At 36.1% G+C, this 25,683-nt stretch overlaps 1 protein-coding gene across 5 annotated transcripts in view; it reads left to right on the forward strand.

Annotated features, from left to right (window-relative positions):
- The window catches only part of ASPP (Ankyrin-repeat, SH3-domain, and Proline-rich-region containing Protein), a 454,315-nt gene that overhangs the window by 374,508 nt on the left and 54,124 nt on the right, over positions 1–25,683 (forward strand). For 4 of the 5 annotated variants that reach the window (XM_076417461.1, XM_076417462.1, XM_076417464.1 and 1 more), the window contains one exon: positions 22,708–22,981. In XM_076417461.1, the coding sequence (XP_076273576.1) occupies positions 22,708–22,981 (274 nt within the window). Of the gene's footprint in view, positions 1–6,684; positions 6,848–12,088; positions 12,461–22,707; positions 22,982–25,683 lie in introns of those variants that run through there. The other variant, XM_076417460.1, reaches the window with a different exon arrangement.

Genomic DNA, 25,683 nt, shown 5'->3' on the forward strand with positions numbered 1-25,683 from the left:
TGAAAAAAGAGACGCATAAACCGCAAATATCGTCGGATTTATCTCCACTGGTTTGTCAGAGTTAAAATGAAAGTAGGTAATAAAAAAATGTATATGATATACTATGACGGGATCTCTAGTCCCCTTGGTGTGTCGAATTATTCCATCGTTGTCATCAAAAAGATATCTCCCCTTTCGTGTTGTAAAGCCACTGGTTTTACGAGTTGTTTTTGATTAACACATATCATGAAATATGAAATAAAGGAGTTATAAATATGTCCGTTGATAGTTAAAATTAATTTAGAAAATTCCTGTTCTTTTTTTTTTATATTTTAAAATCTTCTTTTACCAACGAGGGTTTATCTGGACTGAACCTACGTGGGCTGCGAACCACGGTCCTAAGGCATTAAGCCTACCGACTGGCGAGTGACCAACTTAGATATCATCCCAGAAGACATCCGGTCTTACCCAGCCTGGTTACTGGCGTGACTGGGATTATTTTCCTTGTCGGATTTTACACGCTTGTCTAGGACAATCACAAATTTTAAAACAGTCCAAATAATACAAAAATAATAATATTAAACAAATATAATACAAAAAACTAAATTACGAACAAAACAAATCAAAATCAATATAACTTTGTCAGTTGGTAGTAGTTAAAATAATATTGTAAATAGATAAATAGGTTTAGGAAGGTGTTGAGCTAAATTCTGTGTATATAGTAGCAAATAAAATACATGTAGTAGATAGGTTAAATAAAGTTTTTGATTTTTATCTACATATTTTATTTCAAAATGCGTTTTTTGTGTTAAAAATCTAAGTTTGGTTATTTTTTAATTTTTTAGTGAGTTCCTTATTTATTTTTTGAAGTCGGTTCAATTTTTTTGTTATTTTCATACCCATTGGCGTCGTGGTTACAATCATAACAGTGAGGCGAATTACTGTCCAACTAGTTTAAAAAAAGCAAAGAGCTTATTTCTATTTTAGACGCTTGCTTAATATTTAAAAACACATTTCCATCCTCCCACTGATTTTTATTCCATTATTCCAATATGGAAAATTCCTAAAATGTTGTCAGTTCATCAGGTTACCCACCGAAAACAAACGAAAATCGTTATTCTTGATCCCCGCCAGCCAATCCCGATCCGAAATTAAAATGGTTGCGTGACAAAAATTGGTAAAACTATTTCGTACCGGTAACCGGGTAGCCATTTTTTTGCGGTGCGAGTTGATATTGGAATATACGGCAAACCGACGGGTATAAATACTTAATTTTTATGTAAATCTATGCGCCAAATGCCCTAACGAATATATACGTTGCTGTTTTCTCGTTAAATTTATTCGAACAACAACATTATAACAATAACTGGTAAAACTCATATTGGTATCGGGTATCATAATGTATAAACTACAACGACAATGCGCCGTTTTAACTAGAAATTTAATGCTTCATAATTGCTGGGTAATGTTGTGTTTGCTGTAAATAATTAATCCGACGCTATACTGTGTAACGAGTCCATTTTTTTCGCCTATGTTGTTCTTTCGCGATCATCAACAAACGGAATATTCATTATTAAATTTTATTTCGATCGATAAATAATCCAAAATATTTCCACTAATTTAGCAACGGTCTGGCTCAGAATTACAAACATACATTAATATTATTTTTTAAACATAGATATTGGGACGATTTAACATAAAAATTAGTACTCTGTTAAAAAAGGAAAAATTTTAAGCTGGATAAATTGTTTAGAGAGTCGGAATAACTCTTATGTGGATTATTTTCTTCTATACTCCGATTAAATCTTTTTCTTAACATTTCGTTATAATATTAAATGGTTGCATCTACTCTAAAATCATTTTTTAAGATTCAATACCGAAAATATATGTCGATCTTGATGAAGAGTCCTAACCTATTTCCTTTTGGACTTGGGATTTTCATACTACCTCAACTTCTCAAAGAAGAGATATTACACGCTTTAAACAGCTTCACAGACGCACACCACTTAATCCCGAACGAACAATTCGGTTTCCGTGCCAAACACTTAAGCCTTCATCAAGCTGTCCTTGTCGCAGCGACCATCCATCAGGCACTAAGAAAAGGTCACAAAGCTGGAGCCATCTTTTTAGATGTTTCCAAAGCTTTCGATCAAGTGTGGAACAACGGTTTAGTCTACAAAGCGAACCAGCTGGGTCTGCTGAATGACCTAATCTACCTGATTGGTTCATAGTTGGACGGTAGATGCTTTCAAGTGACGATCGGTGACGCAGTCTCCTCTCGAAAACAGATCTCCTCAAGGTGCCCCACTAGTTCCAGCCCTGTTCAACCTTTATATGACTGATTTTCCACTCTACAAACATTCACACACAGCATTTTATGCAGATGATACAATTTTCTTCACCACCGGTTACAATCCCAACGCCATCCGCGACAGATTTCGCGTCCAAATGAATCAGGGGATTGCGTGATATAAGTTCTGGCAGCTGCAGATTAACACGAGTGGAACTCTGCCTTGTTATTCTGTTTCATCGCAAGGAGTTCCGCGCTTATAGCCTCCAAATTGATAAAATTCCATTCCACTGGCTCCAGAAGGTATCATATCTCGGTGTCCAATTCGCAGGTTCTAATGGTCAGCCCAAATACAGCACGCTACTTGCAAGATTACTCTTCCCACTCCTTTGCAGAAAAAGCAAACTTCCAATCCCCAGAAAGCGACTCTTTATAAGGTGCTAGTCCGTCCAGTTGCCTCTACGGAACACAGGTGTGGTACAGGTACGTCTCTGAGAGAAAACTTGAACTACTCCAAGTGTTCCATTCCAAAAAAAGTCCATCTCCATGGTTTATGAGGAACGTGAAGGCCTCCCGTTCGTAAAAAGTTTCACTGCAGTTATGACAGATGGGTCTAAATATATACGTAAATTTAAGATAACATAACAACTAGTTGTAAGTTAGTCGGCAACCACTAGTAACAATGTAATAAACAAATAAAATAGAAAATATCTTCATAACGAATATCTAACACTAATATTTTTGTCTATATCAAGTACGTCACTGTTGCGAGAAGCATCTGACTAAAGTATATTTTGATGAACAATCATTCCCCTCCCCTACCCTCGCCAACTTAAAATATTCCAATTAAACTTTTGTAAGTTCGATAATGTCGTTACGGTTGGCGATTCTGTTATGCGTTTTGTTTCATTAATTGGATATTAAAATGTTTTCCAAACATCAGGTCGAGCTTTCTCCGTCTTTCGACATCAATAGCTCGGTTTTTCCATTCGTTTTGAAAGAGTTTTTGTGGCGTTCTGGTCTTTGGCTTTTGTCCCTTTACAGGCGGACGTAAACGTAAAGGCTGGAATAAATGTAGAGCTTTTTTGATTAAATTAGGTCCATTTTGGTCAAATACCATTGATTGGTTAGATAATATTCGAGTGTGGGTTTGATAACTAGGCGATTGTCAAGGTTGGGGTGTAGATCGATTGGTATTTCGGTATCTCTTTCACCAGTTCCAGAAGGATTGAGTTAATTATGTTAGGGTTTATAATTCAGATTTTTTTGAACAATTTGAAAGTTAATTTTTTATGAAATTAACGCAGCATTATATATATATATATATATATATATATATATATATATATATATATATATATAAGATGGAATCGTAATGTACTCTATCTAAGACGTTACTAGCTGATAAGTGAACATTTTCTGCAAAGATTTATATGAACCCTGGCTGCCTAGTCCCGAAATATATTGTAGATAGCTTTTAAGAATCTTTAACTAAACAAAACCCTTTCTTCCAATTATTCCAAAATAATATAGTGGCCCTATTTTCCATATTATCAAAACATATTGGGTACAAAATTTTGTCAACTTATGTTATCTGTGTTTTATTAATTTAAGTATATATCCACTTCAAAATATTAATGTTTAATAATTTGGATATCTTAACAAGAAAACTATAGCAAATCTAAAAGATTGAGACACCAGCTATAACAAAATATAAACTAATCCGCAATGAATCTAAGGTTCACACTCAATGAATCTTTTTTTAAAAAAGCCATTAATACAAACTAATATTCCACAAAAAGGCTAATCAAATAAGCATTATCTTCAGTAAATAATTAGTTTTACACCCATACCAAAATGTAGAATAACAACAAGAAGACATTGTCAATATCTCATCAAAGTTACGAGGTTACTATTTACTTTATTCTGAAATATACTACAGTGATAAAAAATGATAGAACTCTTGAAGTAAAACATCTCAAAACGACGTAGTAAAAGCGCTTTGTTAAATTTACCCAATAGTCAGAAGCCTAATGTAATTATACCAGGTAAAAATAAATGGTAATTAAACGATAAATAAGAAGCTGTGAATTAGATGAAATATACTAATGTTATCTAGTGTTTTGGTACAGTTCACAAGATGAAATTTCCAAAAGGAAACCAGCTAACCTTTTCTAATGATATAGTTGTTATGGAAAAAACATATCTCTACTTCCAGCAAGGGAAAAACTGCAAGTGGCAGTCAACAATATGGAGAAATGGACTAGAGAGTGGAAAATACAGCATACTAGATGAAAATATGTCCATGTTTTAAGTTGCGACGAAAAGACAGAAATCTAATTATATCCCTTAGAGGATATACAATTCCAAAATACTGAGAGCAAAGATGAGAAGCGCAGACTCTAAATTAAACAACGGTACTGGTTAGCAGGAGAAGACTCCCAACTAGATGGTTGTTTATTAGCCAATAATAAAGCCTATTTTGACTTGAAACAAAAAAGGTTTTTCAATTAATTCCGAATACTTATTACTATGTAATTAACGAGGAACTGTGCAATAACTTTTATTCCATTATTCCAATATGGAAAATCAAATGGTGCCATGAAGTTATCAAATATTTCGCCATAAGATATAAAAAAAAATTACCAATTCAGAGTAACGCGGATGAAATATATTTAGTGGACCACGCACAGAAAATTAGAAGATTGTGGCGAACCAAACCTCACGAACTTGTATAGTACTGATGATTTTTTTACAAGTATAATTTTTTTTTGATAACATCTTTATTAAATACGCTTAGTACAATCTTAATTATAAATTAATTTATTATTACATTTCATTTTTAGTTAGATTAGTTCACAAGCAAGACGAGTGTGAGATAAATACATCAATATATGTATTCCTCAATTATAAAATTATAATAACTTCAGCTATAGTTTACACTAAAGGTATATACTAGGTTCGTATGGTTTGGTTCGCTTCAATCTTCTGATATTCTGCGTGTTGTCTAGTAGTTGTGTGGCTTCCACGTTAATATGATTTAATAATCTTCTTTCCTATTTTAAGGTGAAATCTTGGGTAAGTTCGCAAATCCATTTGATTTCCAGGTCATTGTGCAGTTCTTAGTCGGTTACGTAGGTTACGTTTTGACAACGTTGGACAACTAGTTGATTTGAACTTTTAGTGCAGCTCCATATTAGCACCCCATAGGTCCAAATTATTGTCTGATAAATCAGTCTCCTTGATTTTAGATCAAGTTGAGAGTATCTTCCGACTAACCAGTGTAGTTGTTTTGTTTTAGTCTAACATGATGTTACAAGTATAAATGAAAAGTCGAAATAAATGAATTCATAATTGGGATGGTACTAGAAAAAAATTATATGCAGTTATAAATTAAATATATTGAAACAACATAACCCAATATATATATATATATATATATATATATATATATATATATATATATATATATATATATATATATATATATATATATATATAATATGATTTGAATTTAAATCTAATTTAAAAGAAATAAGATTATATTCCATGAGTTAGTTTAGTATTTAACCGACTTCAAAAAAGGAGGAGGTTCTATGTTCGTCTGTATATTTTTTTATTGATGTATGTTGGTCGATTTTTCCGTCAATTATGGATCGATTTTCAAAATTCGTTTTTTATTCCAAAGAGTGCACTTCCAAGGTGGTCCCATTGGAGCCAAGTCATGATCAGATGGGGGAAGGGGAAAATTGAGGGAAACTCTCAAATTTTAAAGACACCTACCAAGTTTTCACATAAATTTTGTCTAAAATAATAAGATATTTGTGTATAATGTTATTGCTGAGCTGATGTGACGGAAAATCGGAAGTGGTTCAGTTCAAAAGCCATTCAGTTTGCTTTATAAGCACTAACTATAGCGTATAAGACTTCGTGGAAGTGTTGTAGACAATGGTGTAATGGTTAAAGCGTTTGGCTCCCAAACGGAGGTCGCTGATTCGACTACCGGTGGGGACAATAACTTTTTGTTATTGTTTAGTTAGAGTATTTGTCAATTCACCTAGGCTAGGAGCGGCCCCCGGGGCCTGAGGCGTTCATTATTTTCAATCATTGTTTCTTTCTTCCTATTTATCCTCAAACGGCACCATTACTTGACCTACCTATTGTAGTATTAAATAAAATAACTGTGTAATTTATTGAGTAAATATTTAATACCAAAAGGAGAAAAATAAAATATTTTTAACCAAAAAATTGAACCGACTTCAAAAAATAAATAAGGAACTCACTAAATATTAAAAAACAATCTTTAACACAAAAAAAGGTTGTTTACTTTTTTTTATATATGATGCAATGAATACCAATAGAGAATTGGATAAGTAACTAGCTGAAGACGGGGTTTTGTAACATTTCCAGTGACATGAACGATCGTACGACATCAGAAGTGAACGCTATGGAACAGCTGACCGGCACCGAAAAATAAAGACGATGCTGGCCTGCGTGTGCCAGCCGGCTGACCCCTCTGTGTTTAGACGATCCCCCATCCCCCTCGGGGCTCCACCGCTGAAAATTCCCGCCAACAAGGTAGAGTAGAGGCACGTTTCGTACCTGTTGAAGGAACCTTCCTTGCTGTTGGGCCGATGAACCGTAACACGGGTCTCTTTACGTATTAAACATCTCGCGAGATGGGACGGAGGGAGATTTTTCTCGGAAGGAAAATATAAATCGTTCTATTGAGATTTTGCGACGAGATCGTTTCGACTTTCGCTTTGATGTCGCTCGAAAATTGATACGGATCTGAAAGAAGTGCGTCAGGATGTCGTGTTGAAATATATTCAGTTCAAAATTTTCATCCCTAAAAATTTTAATCATTTTTTTTATTGATAAATATATACACGCGACATATGACCTAAATAATACTGGTATAAAATGTTCAACGTATTCATTTTTTAAAAATTAATCTCTTAGACGTCAACAATCTCTCCGTGAGCAATAAGTATTATTATATGATTTCCGTTATATAACTATCCTGACATATAGAAGATCACTTCAGTAAGGGATCTACTGTACAACTTATAATCTAAATCTTATTCTAGATAGTATTCTAACTTATTTTAAAGTCTATCCTACCTAACATAAATTCTAAAAACTATTCTAACTTATTCTAGGGATTATTATATCTCACTCTATGTGTCTATTAATCAGTTTGTATGGTAGTTTGCGTTTGAGCCTATGCACTACACTGTCATCGCGCACATTTAACTGTTTGGCGAGTGCATTGGGATTCACCAATAGTCTTTCAGAGTACTTCGCACTAATACTTCGAATCACCCTCATTATGGGTTCTAAGAGGATATCGCGCTGAATCAGTTTGTTGGATACGTAATAATGGGGCATCGACAATGACTCGCAACACTTTATTCTGGAACCTCTGGAGGATATCTATGTTAGATTTGCTAGTAGTAGCTCACAATATCATAGGTCCAAATGTCCAAAGTATTGACTTATACAGCAAAACCTTGTTACCTAATGATAATTTGCTTTTGTAAAAATGATAATATACTTCTGTTTTTTGTTTTGTCCCTATATGTTTTTCCATGTCAAGCGTCGATCAAAATGCATTCCCAGATATTTAATGTTGTTTGCTTGTGGAGACCATCTCATGATTATTCAATTTTACTCAGGGACTTGTTCTTCTAGAAAGGGTGAATGTCACATGGGTAGATTTTGTCTCTTTTGCTTTGATACGCCACGTTTTCAACCACAATTTTTTGTTAAGATGAAGTTGAAGGTTTCTTGTGGCTGATATTGGATCCTCGTGTGATGATAAAACCGCTGTGTCGTCAGCATATGTTGCAACAGTAGTGTTTTTCGAGGTTGGTAGATCAGCTGTATACAATAGATATAACAATGGGACAAAAACACTGTCCTGCGGAACACCCGAATATATTAGGTGTAGGTCAGTGTATTCGTCACCCTGTTTTACAGTAAAATGTCTGTCTGTGAGGTATGATTTCAGCAGTTGAAAGTGCGTATGGGGCAAAAGCTTGTCCAATTTAACATGCAGTCCAGTGTGCCACACCTTGTCGAACGCCTCAGAAATATCGAGAAATGCAGGGGAGCATATTTTTATCGTTTCAGTTTTTGTTAATTTGGTTGACTAATCTATGTATTTGTTCTTTTGTTCCATGTTTAGTACGGAAGCCAAACTGATGGTCTGGAATAATATCTCTCACTTCTGCGATTATATTGAGTCTCTTAATGTATAGTTTTTCAAAAAGTTTAGAGATCACAGGTAACAGACTTATAGGACGATTAGTGGAGATGTCTTCTGATTTTTTCCCAGGTATAGGAATCATAATAATTTGACCTACTTTCCATGTGCTAGCAAAGATAGATAGGTAGTGAAAGGTAATGAAATATATTTAATAAATTTACACCAGGACCAAGCACCTGTGTCACAAGAATACCAGGTGTACTGAAATGATTTTCAAAAAAATTGAAAAATGTATTTGTTAAAAGTACCGGTCATCCTTTAGGCAATTTATGAATGCCATTCCAACAAAAATGTTTGCTCTTTCAACAAACTTCTAATGAAATTGTCGAAGTGCTGCTCTGCCAGCGCGTGTCCCATTGATGCGAAACGTTGATTGTCGGACGGGGTAGGGTCCAGAGAGTACGGCGTGTGCGATAATATCCAAGTGCTTTTAACCCTTCCTTAACCAGTTTTGTTTTAGGAAAGAGCGCGTTATCGTGATGTAAAATAAGAATTATTATCATTCATTTTTATGGTTAAAATTGATCATTTGTTGTCGGTAGCAATCATTATTGACTGTTTCACCAGATTTCAACAGTTCGTAAAACAACACTCTGTGGTGGTCCCACCAGACACGACGTCCCACAGAGTCTTGACATACGACCAAAACGATTTGGCCTTGTAGTCGACCGGCCGGTTTCGCCAGATGGTCACCAGGATTTTTTGCGTTTAGGATTTTCAAAATAAATCCACTTTTCATCACTCGATTCATATTCGATTCAGAAATTATTTCCGATCATACCTTTGAAGCAACATTCCACAGACGATTTTTTGATGTTCCACGTGCCTGTCATTCAATTGATATTCAATACTTCTTTCATTTCTTGGACCGCATTTAACGCTTCTGCCATTTGTTGTTGAGCTTAGGTTGAGTCTCCAGCCAATAATTATTTTGCAGATTCGCATCATCACGCTTTTTCGGCGTACCAGAACGTTCCTTGCCTTGCACATCGGAATTATCACTTTTGAATTTTCAAAACAAAGCCACGCATATTTTTAAGGTTATTAAAGGATGACTTTCACCGGCTCTTTTCTTTTGATTTAACAAGAAAAATGATGCATGCCACAAATGCACGTTTTCAGGCACGAAACTTGTCATTTTCAAAGAGGTATAAATCTATCACGATGTTACTTTCGCAAAATATAACATGTATAGCTTTGAAGCTTGGTGCTAGTAGAATAAAATGGCATATTCAAGACGCCATGACTTCTTTGTGTGTATATGGTCAACCAGATCTGTTCATCACATTTACGTGGGTCCAAAGTGCAATGAAATTAAAATTTGTTGTTGTTGTTCTGATATAACGCCGACAAACTGGATTACACATCACTCGGTATGAAAACGACATGACGTTTAAACAGGACAACGTCTGTCGGGTCTATTGGTACACATAATACACTTCTTTACAATATGGTTAGAGGCATGAAGAAGATAACAAGATTACGAATTAAGACTTGACCGTAAATCCTTTTGCAGCGCTCCCAGGGGTAAATGTTAATGGTCCTTACAAGATTATCTCCGGCCCGAGATAAAACCCCGCCTTTGAGGACGTTTCCGATTTTTGTCGGAGCGTCCCCCCGGAGAATATGTCTTCGAGAAGTAATTTTGAAATTCAATTTCAATACGGATATCCTCTCCGAGGAAAAAGTAAACGAAGGCAGGAAAGTTATCCGGCGCTGCGGCGTTCATTATCGTCGTTTTTATTCAAAACGGATAAGTCCGCCGTGACGTCGTCGATGGAGACGAAACAATGCCCCGAAATGTTATGAAATAGTGGCGGCGAAACGTAGTCAGGTGTATACGGGGGATGAGCAAGTTTTAATTAATCGGGTAGTTCTAATTAGTGGAGTTCTGTCGTTTGTGTGCGTGACTGGACTTGATGTTATGTGGTTTAGTTTCAACTTCCTGTGATAGAGAGCAGCTAGCTGACAAGTGGGAGTTCGTAAATAATGCTTGAGGCTCGAATTTTTCTCTCTCGCACTTGTAAATATCTTTTTTTGTTCAATGCCAATTAATTGCAAATAATCATCAGTCAATTGGTCATACGTACTCTGAATTTTTGGTTCAGTTGGGCTTTGATATACCATAAAATTCTAATCTAAATAAAGTAATTGAACAAAAATGTTATAAAATATAATTTATTTTAATATTATGGTAACAGGTCAATTGAAAAGTACCCGGCCTACCATAGTAAAACACATTTTTTTGACAAAATCAGTTTTTTTTTAAATACACTGATTATAGCGAGCCTCCAACTTTTCGATACCATTCTTGTAGTACGATTTGTCCTTTGCTTCAAAATAGGCCCCAGTTTCGGCGATCGCCTCTTCATTCGACGAAAAGTTCTTCGCTGGGGGGCAGATCTGGAGAATATGGTGGATGGGGAAGGAATTCACGGATTTTTGCCATCGTTTTCACTGACTTGTGACACGGTGCATTGTGCTGGTAAAGCAGCACTTTCTTTTTCTTCAAATGCGGCCGTTTTTCGGCGATTTCGTCCTTCGGATGGCCCAATAACCCTATGTACTAGTCGCTGTTGATGGCCCTTCCTCTTTCAAGGTAGCCAATGAAAATTATGCCATGCGCATCCCAAAACACAGACGCCATAATGGTTCATCGTGTGCAGTCCACTCGGACGACTGTCGATTTGACTTCGGAGTGAAATGATGGAGCCATGTTTCATCCATTGTCACATATCGACGCAAAAACTCGTGTTTATTACGCTTGATCATCTTCAAACACTGCTCCGAATCATTAACGCGTCGTTGTTTTTGGTCAAAAGTGAGCTCGGCTTTGCACAGAGCTTTCTCATACCCAAATATTCGTGAATGATATGATGTAGACGTTCAGTTTATATCTTTAGAGTGTCTGCTATTCATTCAATTTCAATTTACGGTAATTCAAAATAATTTTGTAGATTTTTTTAATTTTTCGTCGGTAACAACCTCTTTTGGGCGTTCACTGCGTTCACCGTCTTCGGTGCTCATTTTACCACGTCTAAACTTAGCATACCAATCCTTAATGGTTGATTTTCCTGGGACAGTGTCCGGAAACTCGGCATCAAGCCAAGTTTTTGCTTCAACTGTATTTTTTCCCTTTAAAAAGCAATATTTTATCAACACGTGAAATTCAGTTTTATCCATTTTTTTCACAATAACATAAGTTGCTTCACTCAAAATGCTATAATTCACAAACAAATGATCCGACAGTTGTGGAGTTTATACACACATCTTTTGAGGGTTAGGGCTAACTAAAAAACATATGGATTTAATTCTAGTAGCGCTATCTATGTGTGACACCGGGGACTTTTCAATTGACCTGTTAATAACTAAATTAAAAGCATGATATTAATAGAGTTTTAGAACCTGAATCGAATGAACGATTTATAATACACGGTAAAACTACCCGGAAAGAAAAATCTACCTCCTACGCGACTCCGGACGCCGTAGGTTCATCGGTCACCACGCGTTACCAAGCCCCTTAAGTAACTTATTCGGGTTATCCCAAGGGGGCTATTCCCAAGCCCGGAAGGTCGGTAAGAGTCTACCCGCCGAACCTTAACGCCGATATACAAGTTCCAGCAGGCTGTGCGGAACGTCTCGTCCAGATCAATGTTAAAGCCGCTGGTTCAAAAAATAAGGCGCCGTATTGTCGGAAAGATGGGGATCCGCGAGATGACTGTCGCTGGACGCAGCTGGACGATCGCGACAAGATGGTTCGGTCGACCGGCGTCCTCGCTGCGTCGCGGGAGAAAGAGTGGAGGCGTCTCGACGCGGACGACGTTAAGAACCACCAGCGCGAAAACGTCCAAGAGCCGACTGGCGAGGCTAAGAGGGTTCTTCTCGATGAAGAAAAGGGAAGAAGCTTCGAGACTGATAAGGTGATCAAATGCATGATCTTCTTTCGCTTGGAGCAGAGCTTCTTTCGTCTGTTTTGTTGTCGTTAAGTTGATATCCATTTTATTCTTAAGTTTGCATGATTTAAATTAGTTTCTACATAGTAACATGAATGTTTAATGATACTGCAATTTTAAATCTCATGAGAATTATGAGAAATATCAATTGTTCTATGTAAGGTAAGTATATTTAAATGAAGGTTATATTCTCTTAATATAGTTTTACTCTTGGTTTTATTTTTTTCAACTGCATCTTACATTAGATACGCTTAGTATAATCTTAATTTATAAAATTAATTTATTGCTATTATTCTGTTATCAATGTACAGACGAGATAAATACATCAATATAGATTTCCCATATTAAAATTAAATTACTGTAAAAGCTAAAATTAAGATTGAAGGCTGTGAACACTTGATGGATGCTTTCCATAAGTACATTAATAGGTTGCAAATCATTGGAATGATTCTGGTTCTAAAAATAGCTCTAAATATAGTCCAAAAGTGACCACTGACATGAAACTATTGTTGGTCCAAGCTTGAATAATGGCAACAGAGACAAGTTAAGTCTTTCTCTGTATGTTAGAACTGTCTGTGTGCCTTTTGTATCTCGATAAAATAAAAATATCTCATTATATATTTTCTTATCTGAAAGAAAGGGAAATCTATATTATATGATTCGTTCTATAACTTAAAAACTAAAGCCGTTATGAAAATTATTATACTACCATTCCTTTCAGCCGACTATTCTTGATAATCCTTGTAATTTTCGTTAACCTTTCATTATTTTAAGCAAAATGGTAGTAAAAGTTTGAAAATGTAAATGTAAATTGTAAATGTTTACGACTATATACACGGATAAAGGGTCAAAATTATTATCTCTCGGATAAAGATAAAACATTTAAAATAAGTATATTAATTATTTGAGATTAAAAAAAGTTAAAAACAAAGTTAACTAACTGGATCTATAGTTTTAAAGATATGTAACATAAATAGGAATCCACTGATTTTTTTGAAAGTGCATGCTTCATTGTATATTTTAGAAACTAAAGGTTGCACAACAATCGATAATCTAGCATTCGAATTAACAGAAAATTCTTTATAATTTTTGCAATTTTCGTTACCCTACGATTATTCGAAAGGAAATTGCAGCCAAAATTTTGAAAATGACTAAAAATCGCAATATTTTACGACTATATATATATGGAAAAAGCGTCAAACATTTTTATCTCTTTGATAAAGGTAAAACAGCCAAAATATATGTATTCTGACGTGAAGAAAACGAAAATCTATATTAAATTGCTTTAGATTTTATAGTTTTTAAGATATGCGACAAACAAAAATCCACTCATTTTCTGGAAATATACAGTTCATTATATAACTTAAAATCTAAAGGCTTCATAATAAATATTATATCACCATTCGATTCAGCATAACATTCTTTATATTCTCCGTAATTTTAATTGTGCTGTGATTGGCAAAAAGGAAATTATAACAAAAATTTTGAAAATTACTAAAAATAGCAAATTTTCACGACTGTATATGTAGAAAAAGTGGCAAAAATATGTATCTCTTGGATAACCGAAGTATAAAGCGTATACAAACATAATTATTCTTACCTTTGCTATAATCTTCAAATAAGTTCTGTCTCCGATGGCTTGGTGGCGCAGTGGTAAAGGCGATGAGACAGTCCTCCTACTGTTGCGATAGCCGCGGGTTCGAGGTAAAGTTATGTTTGCGATTGTTTAAAATTTGTGAATGTTCTAGGCAAGAGTGTAAAATCCGACAAGGAAAATGATCCCAGTCACGCCAGTAACCAGGCTGGGTAAGACCGGTTGGTCACTCGCCAGTCGGTAGGCTTAATGCTGAGGACCGTGGTTCGGAGCCCACGTTAAACTTTAGGCCCAGTCCAGATAAACCCATAGGTGGTAAAAGGAGACTTTAAAATATATTTAAAAAAAAGTTCTGTTTCCATATTATTTAACATCAAAATATATCCTTTGATCCACAACAATTTTACTAATAATTCATACCTTATTTATTTATATTTTTACTATAAACCTCATACATTTATTTTCTCATTATCTACCGCTAATTTTGTCTATGAAATAATTATATTACCTCAACAAAATGTAAATACTAAATTAATCTAAAAATGAGTTCTAAACACAACTGTGGCAAACAACAAGGCATATATAGAAAAGGATGCGCAATCTAAGGCTAGATTAGAACAAGTGCGCTTGTACAGTTTCTAGCCAACGGAAACTTGCACAAGCATGGATGTGTAGGTTTTTTACTGTCGTATAATTTAATTTACCCCCACCACCTCCTAGCCGCCCGACCCATTCCCCGTTCGAAAAAGTTCATTTGCACAAAACAAACAGCATCCATTCTCGGTGCTCTCGACCGGAAGTGTTCTCGCTGAAGACCAGTATGTTCTCCCACAAATAAATTTCACACTTCAGCGTGTCTAGGCGACGTTTTATCGTTCCCTGCCTTAATATCTCGCGAATCCGAGATCGGAGCGGACGTGGGGCGGGAAGCGCGCGCCGGCTATAGCGAGAAAGTTGTTTAGTTTAAAATTTAATTTAGCGAGTCGCGTTGTCGCGAACGTTTCCGTTTTGTAATTGGAAAATATTTTAAATACTCAGAAAATAGACCGGGGATTGTCATGTATATGAAGAAAATCGGTGACCCAATTCCTTTGTCGATATTAGAACTGAACATCTAGTTTTGAAGTAAAGAAAGGTTCTTTTTAAATAAAATCAAGGAGATGTCTTAGAACTTCAACAGTCTGCCCGTGGGCAATAAGTATTATTATATAGTTTCCGTTATGTAATATAACTATCCTGGTATGTAGAAGATCACTTCAGTAAGTGATCTGCTATACAACTTACTAACTTATTTAAAAGCTAACTTATTTTAAAGTATATCCGAACCTATTCTAAAGACTATTCTAACTTATTCTAGATATTATTAAATCTCACTCTACGTGTCTATTAATCAGTTCGTATGGTAGTTGAGCGTTTGAGCCTACGAATTTCACTGTCATCGCGCATATTTAACTGTTTAACTCCGAATCACACTCGTTATGGGTTCTATGAGGATATCACGCTGAATCAGTTTGTTGGACTCGTACTCGACGATGACTCGCAACACTTTATTCTGAAAAACAGGAACTGGAGGGTATCTATGTTCGATTTGTTAGTAGTACCCCACAGTTCAATGCCATAGGTCCAAATGGGCTTAAGTATTGACTTATATAACAAAACCTTATTATCTAATGGTAATTTAGATGTATGCCCTATCAGCCAATAGATTTGGTTTAGTTTAAACCTAAGCTGTTTGCGTTTTGTCACTATATGTTTTTTCCATGTCAAACGTCGATTAAAATGCATTCCCATAATGTTGCCTGCTTGCGGAGGTTCATGATTACTCAATTTTACTGAGAGATATGTTCTTCTACAAATGGTGAATGTCACATGGGTAGATTTTATTTCATTTGCTTTGATACGCCACGTTTTCAACCAGAATTCGAGTTTGTTAAGTTGGACGTTTCTTGTGGCTGATTGGATCCTCGTGTGATTATAAAACCGCTGGATCGTCAGCATATGTTGCAACAGTAGTGTTTCTTGAGGTCGGTAGGTCAGCTGTAAACCACAGATATAACAATGGGCTAAGAACATTGCTCTGCGGAAGGCCCGAATATATTGGGTGTAGGTCAGTGTATTCGTCACCCTGTTTGACAATAAAATATCTGTCTGTGAGGTATTATTTCAGCAGTTGAAAGTGCGTATGCGGCAAAAACTTTTTCAATTTAACACGCAATCCAATGTGCCACACTTTGTCGAAGACCTGAGATATAGAATATTTTTTATCGTTTAAGTTTTTGTTAATTTGGTTGACTAATCTACATATTTGTTCTGTTGTTTCGTGTTTATTACGGAAGTCAAATTGATGGTCTGGATTCTTCTGCGATTATTTTAAGTTTCTTAATGTATAGTTTTCCAAAAAGTTTAGACCTCACAGGTAACAGGCTTGTAAGACGAGACGTCCTCTGATTTTGAGGTTTTTATTAATTAAATTTAAACTTATTTGAATATGTAGGGTGCAAATATGTGGTTGCATTAAAACATGAATATTTATAGTTACGTAACCAACAATGAACTATACAATAACTACTAAATCACAGTAAAGTATAAGCAATACAGCTACTGGACAACACACAGGAAATCAGAAAATTGAATCGAAACAAGCTACACTAACTTGTATAGTGTATAAGTGTCTCCTCTTAACTTTATCTTATGGCAACCGCCACGGCCCTTTAGGCCACCATGCATTCAGCTACAACATGTTCAAAGGTTGGCAACATTTGTGGATTGGTACCATGCAGTTCCGGGCTATAAAAGACCATCACGACGACGCCTCGCTCTCTTTTATTTTCTCCATCCCCTTGTAACAGTACCACTTCCACAGCGCTACCGTACTTCTTCTACCTAACCTAATATCCGGTCAATTCTCCCGTCGACCACATGTATCATTCACTGTTCAAATAAACAAGTTTTCTTCAACCAGTGTTTTCAGTTCTCGTGCAAATTCCTTTCCAAAAATAGTAGTGAGTGTTCGGATAAACAATCGTATCGACAGCCACACATTTCGACCGACCGAACAACCTGACGAACATTCCTACAATCTTAAGTAGTCTAATTTAATTTTAATTTGGCAAATGCATTATAATTTATTTATGTCACACTCATCTTGCTTGTGTGTTAACGCAAGTTTAACAGAACTTTATCAGAAACATTTTATAAGTAAATTAAAATTGTACAAGGATATTTAATGTAAGATGTACTAAAATAATTCTACTATAGTAACATATTACAATTGTCCGTCCAAGGCTGCATTTTGATTTTCCTGCATGATATTGGAAGTTGAACGCATTCGCGACTTTTGTTATCGTCGTTGTTACGCCTCATATATATGAACATATTATGAATTTAGATCAATAAAAGAACGGTTAAAAATCGAAACAGGTATAACCCCTTAACATCATGTTCTACAAAGTCTAGCATGACGAGTCTGGACATATTTTAATCGCAATACCGTTACGTCTACCCATATTTCACCGGTTTTACTTCCCCCTCACACCCACCAGCTCGTCAGCTGGCGGAAGTCGTGGCCACAAATAAAAGTTGTTCTGCTCACCGAGGCATCGCCACTCATTCCGTTATAAATATACGAAAAAACGATCAAGTTTTCCGTTCCCGTTTTCTAATTTGGCAAAGCGGTGCGCCGGTTGCCGGGAAACTTTATTTTTCAAATGTGTTCATCCGACAGTTTATTTCGCGGGAGTTTCGATTCCTTATTCGCCTAGTCGGTGGTGTTCTTTCTCCCCGGGAGAAGGTTATAACAATAAACGTTAAATTTTCAGGCGAGATACGTACAGGAGATAAAACCGCGCGGTACTAACAGTAAAATAACGTTTTACGCGGTACTTTGAATTCGAATCGGGCGTCTGGCGAGATATTATATTGTGTCAGACACGTGATGGTCTTTGCCATTCACGTGATTATACCAGACGTTTAACAACTCGCAACAACACTGTAAAAACGTCAGAACTAATTCATTATTATCAGGGATATTTTTGTGATAAAGCGCACGTTTCTAAAATAATATTAAACACATTTACACAAATCTTAAACATTTTCTGGGTACTGTATTTTTTGCCTGTAACCCTTCTTGACTCATCGTACCCTACCTAAAATTCATTCGTAAGATAATAATCATATCAATAGTTTTATGAAAAATACTACCTTGATGATAACTCCTTATAGAGTGGTATATAAGCTTCATGGCTTCTCGTTTTATAAGAAATTCTTTAACAAAAATTTTTTTGTCGTCCTGTGGCTTCCAACATCGACTTTTAACATTTTGGCTTGCGGCGAGGAATATACGAATAGTTGATTTTTCATGTATACTGTTATCCTTCCACACCTATTGCATATTCAGTGATTTTAAAAGAAACGTACGAAAACATGAAAACTGATTTTAGACTTAATCAAACATAAAGAATATAACTGCTAAGTTTGTAGTGATTTAAAAGTTGTTGCTATATAACTGTTAGTGGGACAATAGAGACCACTATGAAGTTCAATATTTGCCAAAAAGAACTGACCTTAAATATGAACCTCTTATTCTACAAGAAAATGTGATTTCTTCCACCCTTACATATAAAACGTGGTTTTCTCTAAATTCGCAAATAAGAAAACTTATAAAAATCAGTGAATTCCATAAGAATCTTGACGTGAAAGAGTTAGCGGCAGATAACCATCTCTAAAGAAAGTAATACATGGATTTTTAGGCTGAAAATCTTAACGCTGAAAATGCCGAGTTTTTTGTGACTGATGAAAATTTAAAATGATGAAGGGCAGAATGTCTTTAAAAATACATTTGTTGCATTCCCATTTTGACAAATATTCACGTTCGGGAACATTCACACCATCGACATATCAAAATCTCTAATTATAATTTTTTTTTTGTTCTGGCCTAAAAACCAGGCGGTGGAATGCATGACGCATACCTGGTCGCGGAGACTTGCCCTGGAGTGACAAGTTGGACCGGGTTATGTGGGACTGCCTCTGGGCTTACCAATACACTAAACCGAAACCGCCTCACAGTTGACCCCTGTGGATCACTACTGCTACTGCATTAAATTTGGGGATATGGCACCCGCTGATCGGGCAGCCGTTATTGGGCACGAGAGCCCGGCGATTCTATTGATTCGCGAACCTGAGTTAACACACAACTGGGTACTGTTGTATGGGGGCAAAAGTTATGACTGTAGCGACGGATGAGGTCGTTTCAGCCTGGAAAAGGGGGAGAGCTTAGCGGTGACGCGGTGCTAAGCTCCCAGCATGTCGACCAGCTCGCGAACAAGCGCGTTTTCAGAAGAACTTGAGCTGAGTTGTTGTTTGTGGAATGATTGAGATATGAAGTGCTTGATTTCTGGAGTGTCAGTTTCCCTATGGATTTGATTATTTCTGACAAACCATGGAGCGTTTAATATTCTCCTGAGGAGCTTATTTTGGAAAACTTGAAGCCGTTTGACCTGGTTGGGTGTAACAAACTTGAAGTAGACATTAGATCCGTAGAGGAGTACGGACCGAATTAACATCTTGTAAAATAAGCATTTGATGGAGATGGGAAGCCTGCTAGAAGGGCAGATCAGAGGAGATAGCAGGTTTGCTATCCCCGAACCTTTTTGGATTGCTTTCTGGATTTGGGAATGCCAACCGAACCGCCGGTCGAAGTGAAGACCTAGGTACGTGACGTTATCCAGCCATGGAATTATTGCGGTGTCGATCTTAAGTTGCGAGACGCGCAGTGCGTAACGCTTCTTGTGGAAAATGATGGCCTGGGTTTTCAAGGGGTTGATTTGCAACCTCCAGAATTTGAACCACTTGACCGCATGATCGAGCTGCTTCTGTAAACGCTCATGAATTGTAACTTCGAACCTGGCGGCCGTGAAGAAAGCAGTGTCGTCAGCGTAAAAGGCGACGTCAATATGCTCTTTTCTCGGCATATCTGAAATAAAGAGATTAAATAAGGCTGGGGCCAGCGGGGAACCTTGAGGTACGCCAGCATCGATTTGTTTACGACTGGAAAGTGACACCCTGATCTTGACCTGGAAAGATCTGTCCGAGAGATAGGACTTGATGAGAGCGGTTAGGTCTTCTGGGAGGCCTAGCCGCACGCACTTTGCGAACAATCCGTCGTGCCAGACCTTGTCGAAGGCTTTGGTTAGGTCCAGAAGAACTGCTCCAAGCTTTTTACGTTGGTCAAGAGCATGATGGATGTGTGCAGCCAGACGGGAAGCTTGATGGACGGATGAGTGGTGAGCGCGAAAGCCGAATTGTTCATCTGGAATGATGTTGTTTTCCTTTGTGAAAGAGTTGAGAGCGTAGAGTATTGCCCTCTCGGCAAGCTTCGAAATGGCGCTGAGAAGGCTGATAGGCCTGTAATCAGATGGAGATGATTTTGCTCCTTTCTTGGGTATAACCGCTATATGTGCGTGTTTCCAAGACGCCGGGAAGTGTTGCAGTCTCATGATGGAGTTAATAATGTTTGCCAGTTCTGCGAGTTGCTTATGCGGGAGCTTTTTTAACTGGGTAATCGATATTCCATCGAAACCTGGAGATTTTTTGGTTTGAAGTTTGCCGATCATAGTCTGTAGAGACTTTGGAGATACAAAATGGTTGAGAAGAAAGGCGGGGGTTACTGGTCTTTTGACGGAGTTGGATTCGTTGATGACAGTGTCAATGTCTTTAGTTTTAGTGTTCTGTGCGGGTGGGAGGCATTTCATTTGAGCTTCGTAGGTCTCTGCAAGGAGCTCGACTTTTTCTTGGTCAGTGACTGCAAAATTTCCTGTAACCGCTGACTTCAGGGGAGGGATGACATTGTGCGTCTTCCCCACGAGGCATTTGGAGATACGCCAGAAGGAAGGGGGGCCATCCAGCCTTTGGTCCGCGAGAAATCTAATTATAATACAAATTTATTAAAATAATGTATAAATAAGACCTGTTATTCTCCCAATCCCCTGTAAGTTATAACTAAACTATTTTTATATCACACAAATATATGTAATATAAATCAGACGAATATCAAACTGACGTTGAAATAAATCAACGCAATTGAAAGGGACCATCCCGACAAGTAAACTGGACTACATTTACGTTCCTCCGTCAGATCTAACCATCTATATCACTAAAACTATACGGTAAACTGTCAGAATTGATTAAAACTTTTGCGTATTCGTTAACGTTGGCTACGTCTAACTTAGTGAATAATATTCAGACTATTAAACTTTTATGACATAATTTAATAGTTATATATGAACAGATGAGTCCGCCCAACAGGCAAATTGAACATATTGGCGAAATATATTATTTGAGATACGATAATATGTTTAATTGTTATTTAGATTCTTTTATAGTTTTGGCACCAATAAGTTCTTCCTTGACTGTTATACATTATGAGATACTAAGAGTTTAAATTAATTTTGAGATGCCCTGTCAGTTACTTTGTTTATCATTCCAATGAAGCTGCCTTGTATGATGTAAAATTTTGTAGAAAGTATTAAAAAAGAACTCTCTTTGTTATTCTTAAATAATATATTTGTGACTTGTTCAATGAGAAATATTAGGCAGTCATAAGTTACTTCAAAATAAGCATTAATATTGTGGTCTGCACCAACTCAAACGACTTAGTCCCTAACATAGATATCAAGTCTTTTTTCGTGACTCTTGCCCAGTTTTTTGATGATCTGGTTACTTTGTTTGTTAACTTTAATATGCAGTTCTTCTTTCTTTTTCTTTACAAAAGTCTCTCATTCCTAAATATTTTGTTGTGTTAGCATTGGCGTTTGTATAAGATTTGTTCTGGCAAGGATTTCTTGATATCTCCTATATATAAAACTGACATGCACATATTTAATCTCATTCAAACTGATTTGTTTTGTTTCGCTGATATTTGAAGGCCCTATCCGATATAACATATATGATTTTAACAGTTCTGTAAACTGAGTAACATCTTCGTTAATTTGAAATTATGATTAATTAAATAATGATGTTATGCCTTATCCAAAGCTGGCGCCACCTGTATAAAAAGCAATTAAATAGTTTTTTTTCCTTGATCTGAATATCCTTGAATTGTATTAATTTGGTCTGTAGTTCAGAGTTGTTCCCTAACGTCAAGTTGAGGAATTACCTGGTTATTCTCTATTAATCAAGTAGAATTTTTTGGAAAATTATCGGCAATAAGGAGGTCGGTCAGTGAGATGTGCTTTCGTTTAATGGGTTTGACAAAAAGTTTAAAGATAACGAAACGGAAGTCTAAAATAAACAAAATCACTATAGGGAATCACTATCTATTGCATTTGATTAATTTTAGATAGACCATTAAAGGACAGCATTGCTGTACAAACAGAAATTAGTTAAAATGAATTTATGACATAACAACACTCAACTGCGTGTCAAAATTGCGAAATTACTGCTATATTTACCAAACATTATACCTTTTGATTATTATTTTAATGATTAAAAATATATTTCTTGTTTAAGTTGAATGAATGAATCAAAATGAATCATTATCCCATATTTTATGTGCTGTTGTGTATGATGATTTAATGACGAATCGCGCTGACCAACACTGACACCATGATTCTGACGTTTTCAGTTACCAGACGGAGTGCAGTTGACGCTGACGGAACTCCGCGAGATGGCGTGCAGGCAGCAGGCCCAGATCGACTCGCAGCACCAGCTCTTGGCCGCCAAGGAGCAGCGCCTACGCTATCTCAAGGAACAGGATGCGCGGGCCCAGCGGGTCCAGGCCGAGAGCGAGAGGTTGCGCAGGCTGCGCGATCGAGTCGAGGCCCAGGAGCTGAAGCTGCGCAAGCTACGCGCCCTCCGCGGCCAAGTGGACCATCAGAAGCAGAATAATATAAGTCTTAGTAAGTAGAACGTCATTCTTTAACTTCGAACATTCGAATAAAAGTTGTGTATTATTCGGTATATTTTGCAGTAGCTACTTGATGGTAATCCTTTAATTTGCAATTGCCTAAAATCATGCAAACAAAAATGTAGGAATACATAGGAATGTATAATACAATAGCGTTCCATGCCTTTGGTTGAGATAACAGATAGACTCTAACCGGGTGTTTAACCTTCTCTACAAGACAATCAGCATGGAATTATTCCACCAGAGAGTCGTCTTACAAAAGAACTTTTAGAAAATCGTTATTGGCCAGTTGTATTGCACAAAGAGTTATACTTACTCGACTCCAGTCTACAACTGTTCTTGGATCTGTGTATTAAATTTTCATGGTATATCTTATAAGTCTTCGTTAGTAGAACATAATTTTTAACGACCTATACATTTTACAGTATACTACTCATTAGATAAGTGTTTGGACAGTAGATGTTGTCCGGTGTTGACAGCAGAGCTGCCAATGGTACTTATTTATCTAATTCCTCAGTAATCCAAGTCAAATATCCAAAACTGAGCTGAAAAAACCGTTAATTTTCAACAGTTTTCCTTTAACATTATTTTAATAAATGAATTAAGTCTCAACTCTTTAAACAATATTTATTTTTTATATTTTCATAATATGGAATAAAACGTAATGTTATGAATTATTCTTCCAAGCATTTTGATTGATGGGCTAACTTGATACTGCCACCCAATTACTAAATCCCCTCCCTTGTTTCCATTAAAGACACTACAGTATATGTATTTAGTCAATTGCAGTTTCCTGTTTTTTATATTAAAATTGTTGAATCATCTTGTTGAATCTAAATTGTTAGGATACTAAATTTTCGCTCGTCAATATCAGCAGGGAATATCAATAAGGGAATCACAATTTTTATGTTGGGGAATAATTATTCTCCCACAGCTTTCTTATAAGGCGAAACACTTTATCCCAGTAGTATTCACCATCAATATTAATATAAGTGCAAGCCTGTGCTGTCACAAATTTATGAAGCGCAGGAAATCGCCGCAGCACTGGCAGCAGCGATTTCATTTGTAGCTGTTGAGCTTCCGGTAGATTTACAGCGGATTTATAAGAAAATAAAAGATCGCTGAAACCAAATCAGATGTCCGACGCCAATATATATAACATATATTACTCTTATCTTGCAGAATGTGGTAGTTAATATAATTATGTATTAGAATTGGAGAATTCTTGGACCATATCTTAAGTTAGTTGGATTATAGATTTTTACCAATAAATATATTAGTAAAAATCTATAATTATGAAAAATAAAGTTAAGTAGTTAAACGATGTTGCCAATATTTAATACTGAGTAATATTTCTTCAAAAATGAACCCATAAAAAAGGAATGATTGCCTATAATCTGAAATCGAATTTGATCCCGATACATCAAGTATTCCACTCTATTAAATCCATTAGACCGTCAGAGTATTGTTAAAAATCACTCGGTAGATCGATATTTCGTACTGTACCGGCAACTTTATTCAACCTGATGAAACTACACAGCGGAAAATATGATGTGTTTCGAAAATTAACGAGTCTATTAACGAAAATGTCCAGCGAGTGAGTTACGAAACAACTACAGCGTTTGCTTTATATAATTGGCTAATTATTCGTTGGTTAAAATTCAATTGATACTGTTTATATATTTGGCAATAAAATTTTTCAGTTTTATTGTCATTTATTTCTCCGTTTATTACTTCTTATCATTAAAATATCTATATAATATATTAATATTGATAATTTCAGTGGAATTATTTTGTTGGGAAAAATATTTTTCAAAAGATATGAAGCTCAAAAAATGAGGTGGTTGCTTGAATGATCATCCGAATTATCATTCCACAATAACTGCTCGACAACAATGGCAATAACTGGAGGCTGAAGAGACAAAAACTAACGTAATTATATATAATGGAATTAAGTAAAAAAAAAGCTGTATTGTAACTAGTGTAATTCAATTTCCAATAAATGATAAAATATAGATAATAGGTACGTATAATAGTTTATTTGTTGAGTAGTTAGTACTATTGAAGGAATTAAAAACTATATATACTTAATATAATGTATTAATTCAAATTTAATTCCTCTTTTATGTCATTGTATTCTCCATTCTCCACCAGTCGCATCAATTACTAATGCCTCTCTGAAGAAGCATCAAGCTTTAGACAGTATTGTTATTTTAATTATTCGGCTTGTAAGGTCTCGACTCGACTTTGCCGCTAAACAGAAAACACAGATATATGTTCTGTTAATTGGAAACCATTCTTCATAACGAAATTCACTTAAGTCGAGTCCTATTTTCCACAACAATGGCGGCTCGGGAGGTTTTACGTCGCGAGATCTTTCTATCAAGTTAACTTCGTCGGGGATTTGTCCCTATTGGATTTTCGGGCTTAAAATTGGGATACGGTTCAGATAATAATTAACGGGTTTTCGTGGAATGAAAAAGTGTTGGGGAGAGCCCGCAGGGAAAGAGGGTAGAATTATTGATAATAGTGGCAAAAATGTCGGCTTGATAAGTTTCAAATTTAATGAAGAAATTCCTTATATTTATTATTCCTAGAACTTCAATAAAATATGTTGTTAATAAATCTCGATAAGTAGGTTCTACACAGACTGAACTATATTCAATATGACTAAAGTTGGTTTAAAAATTGGAC

Source organism: Rhynchophorus ferrugineus, unplaced genomic scaffold (genome assembly GCF_030347505.1).
Source record: "Rhynchophorus ferrugineus isolate W39M unplaced genomic scaffold, kcgeb_rfMv2 rfM11, whole genome shotgun sequence".
In the NCBI taxonomy this organism is placed as follows: Eukaryota; Metazoa; Arthropoda; class Insecta; order Coleoptera; family Curculionidae; genus Rhynchophorus; species Rhynchophorus ferrugineus.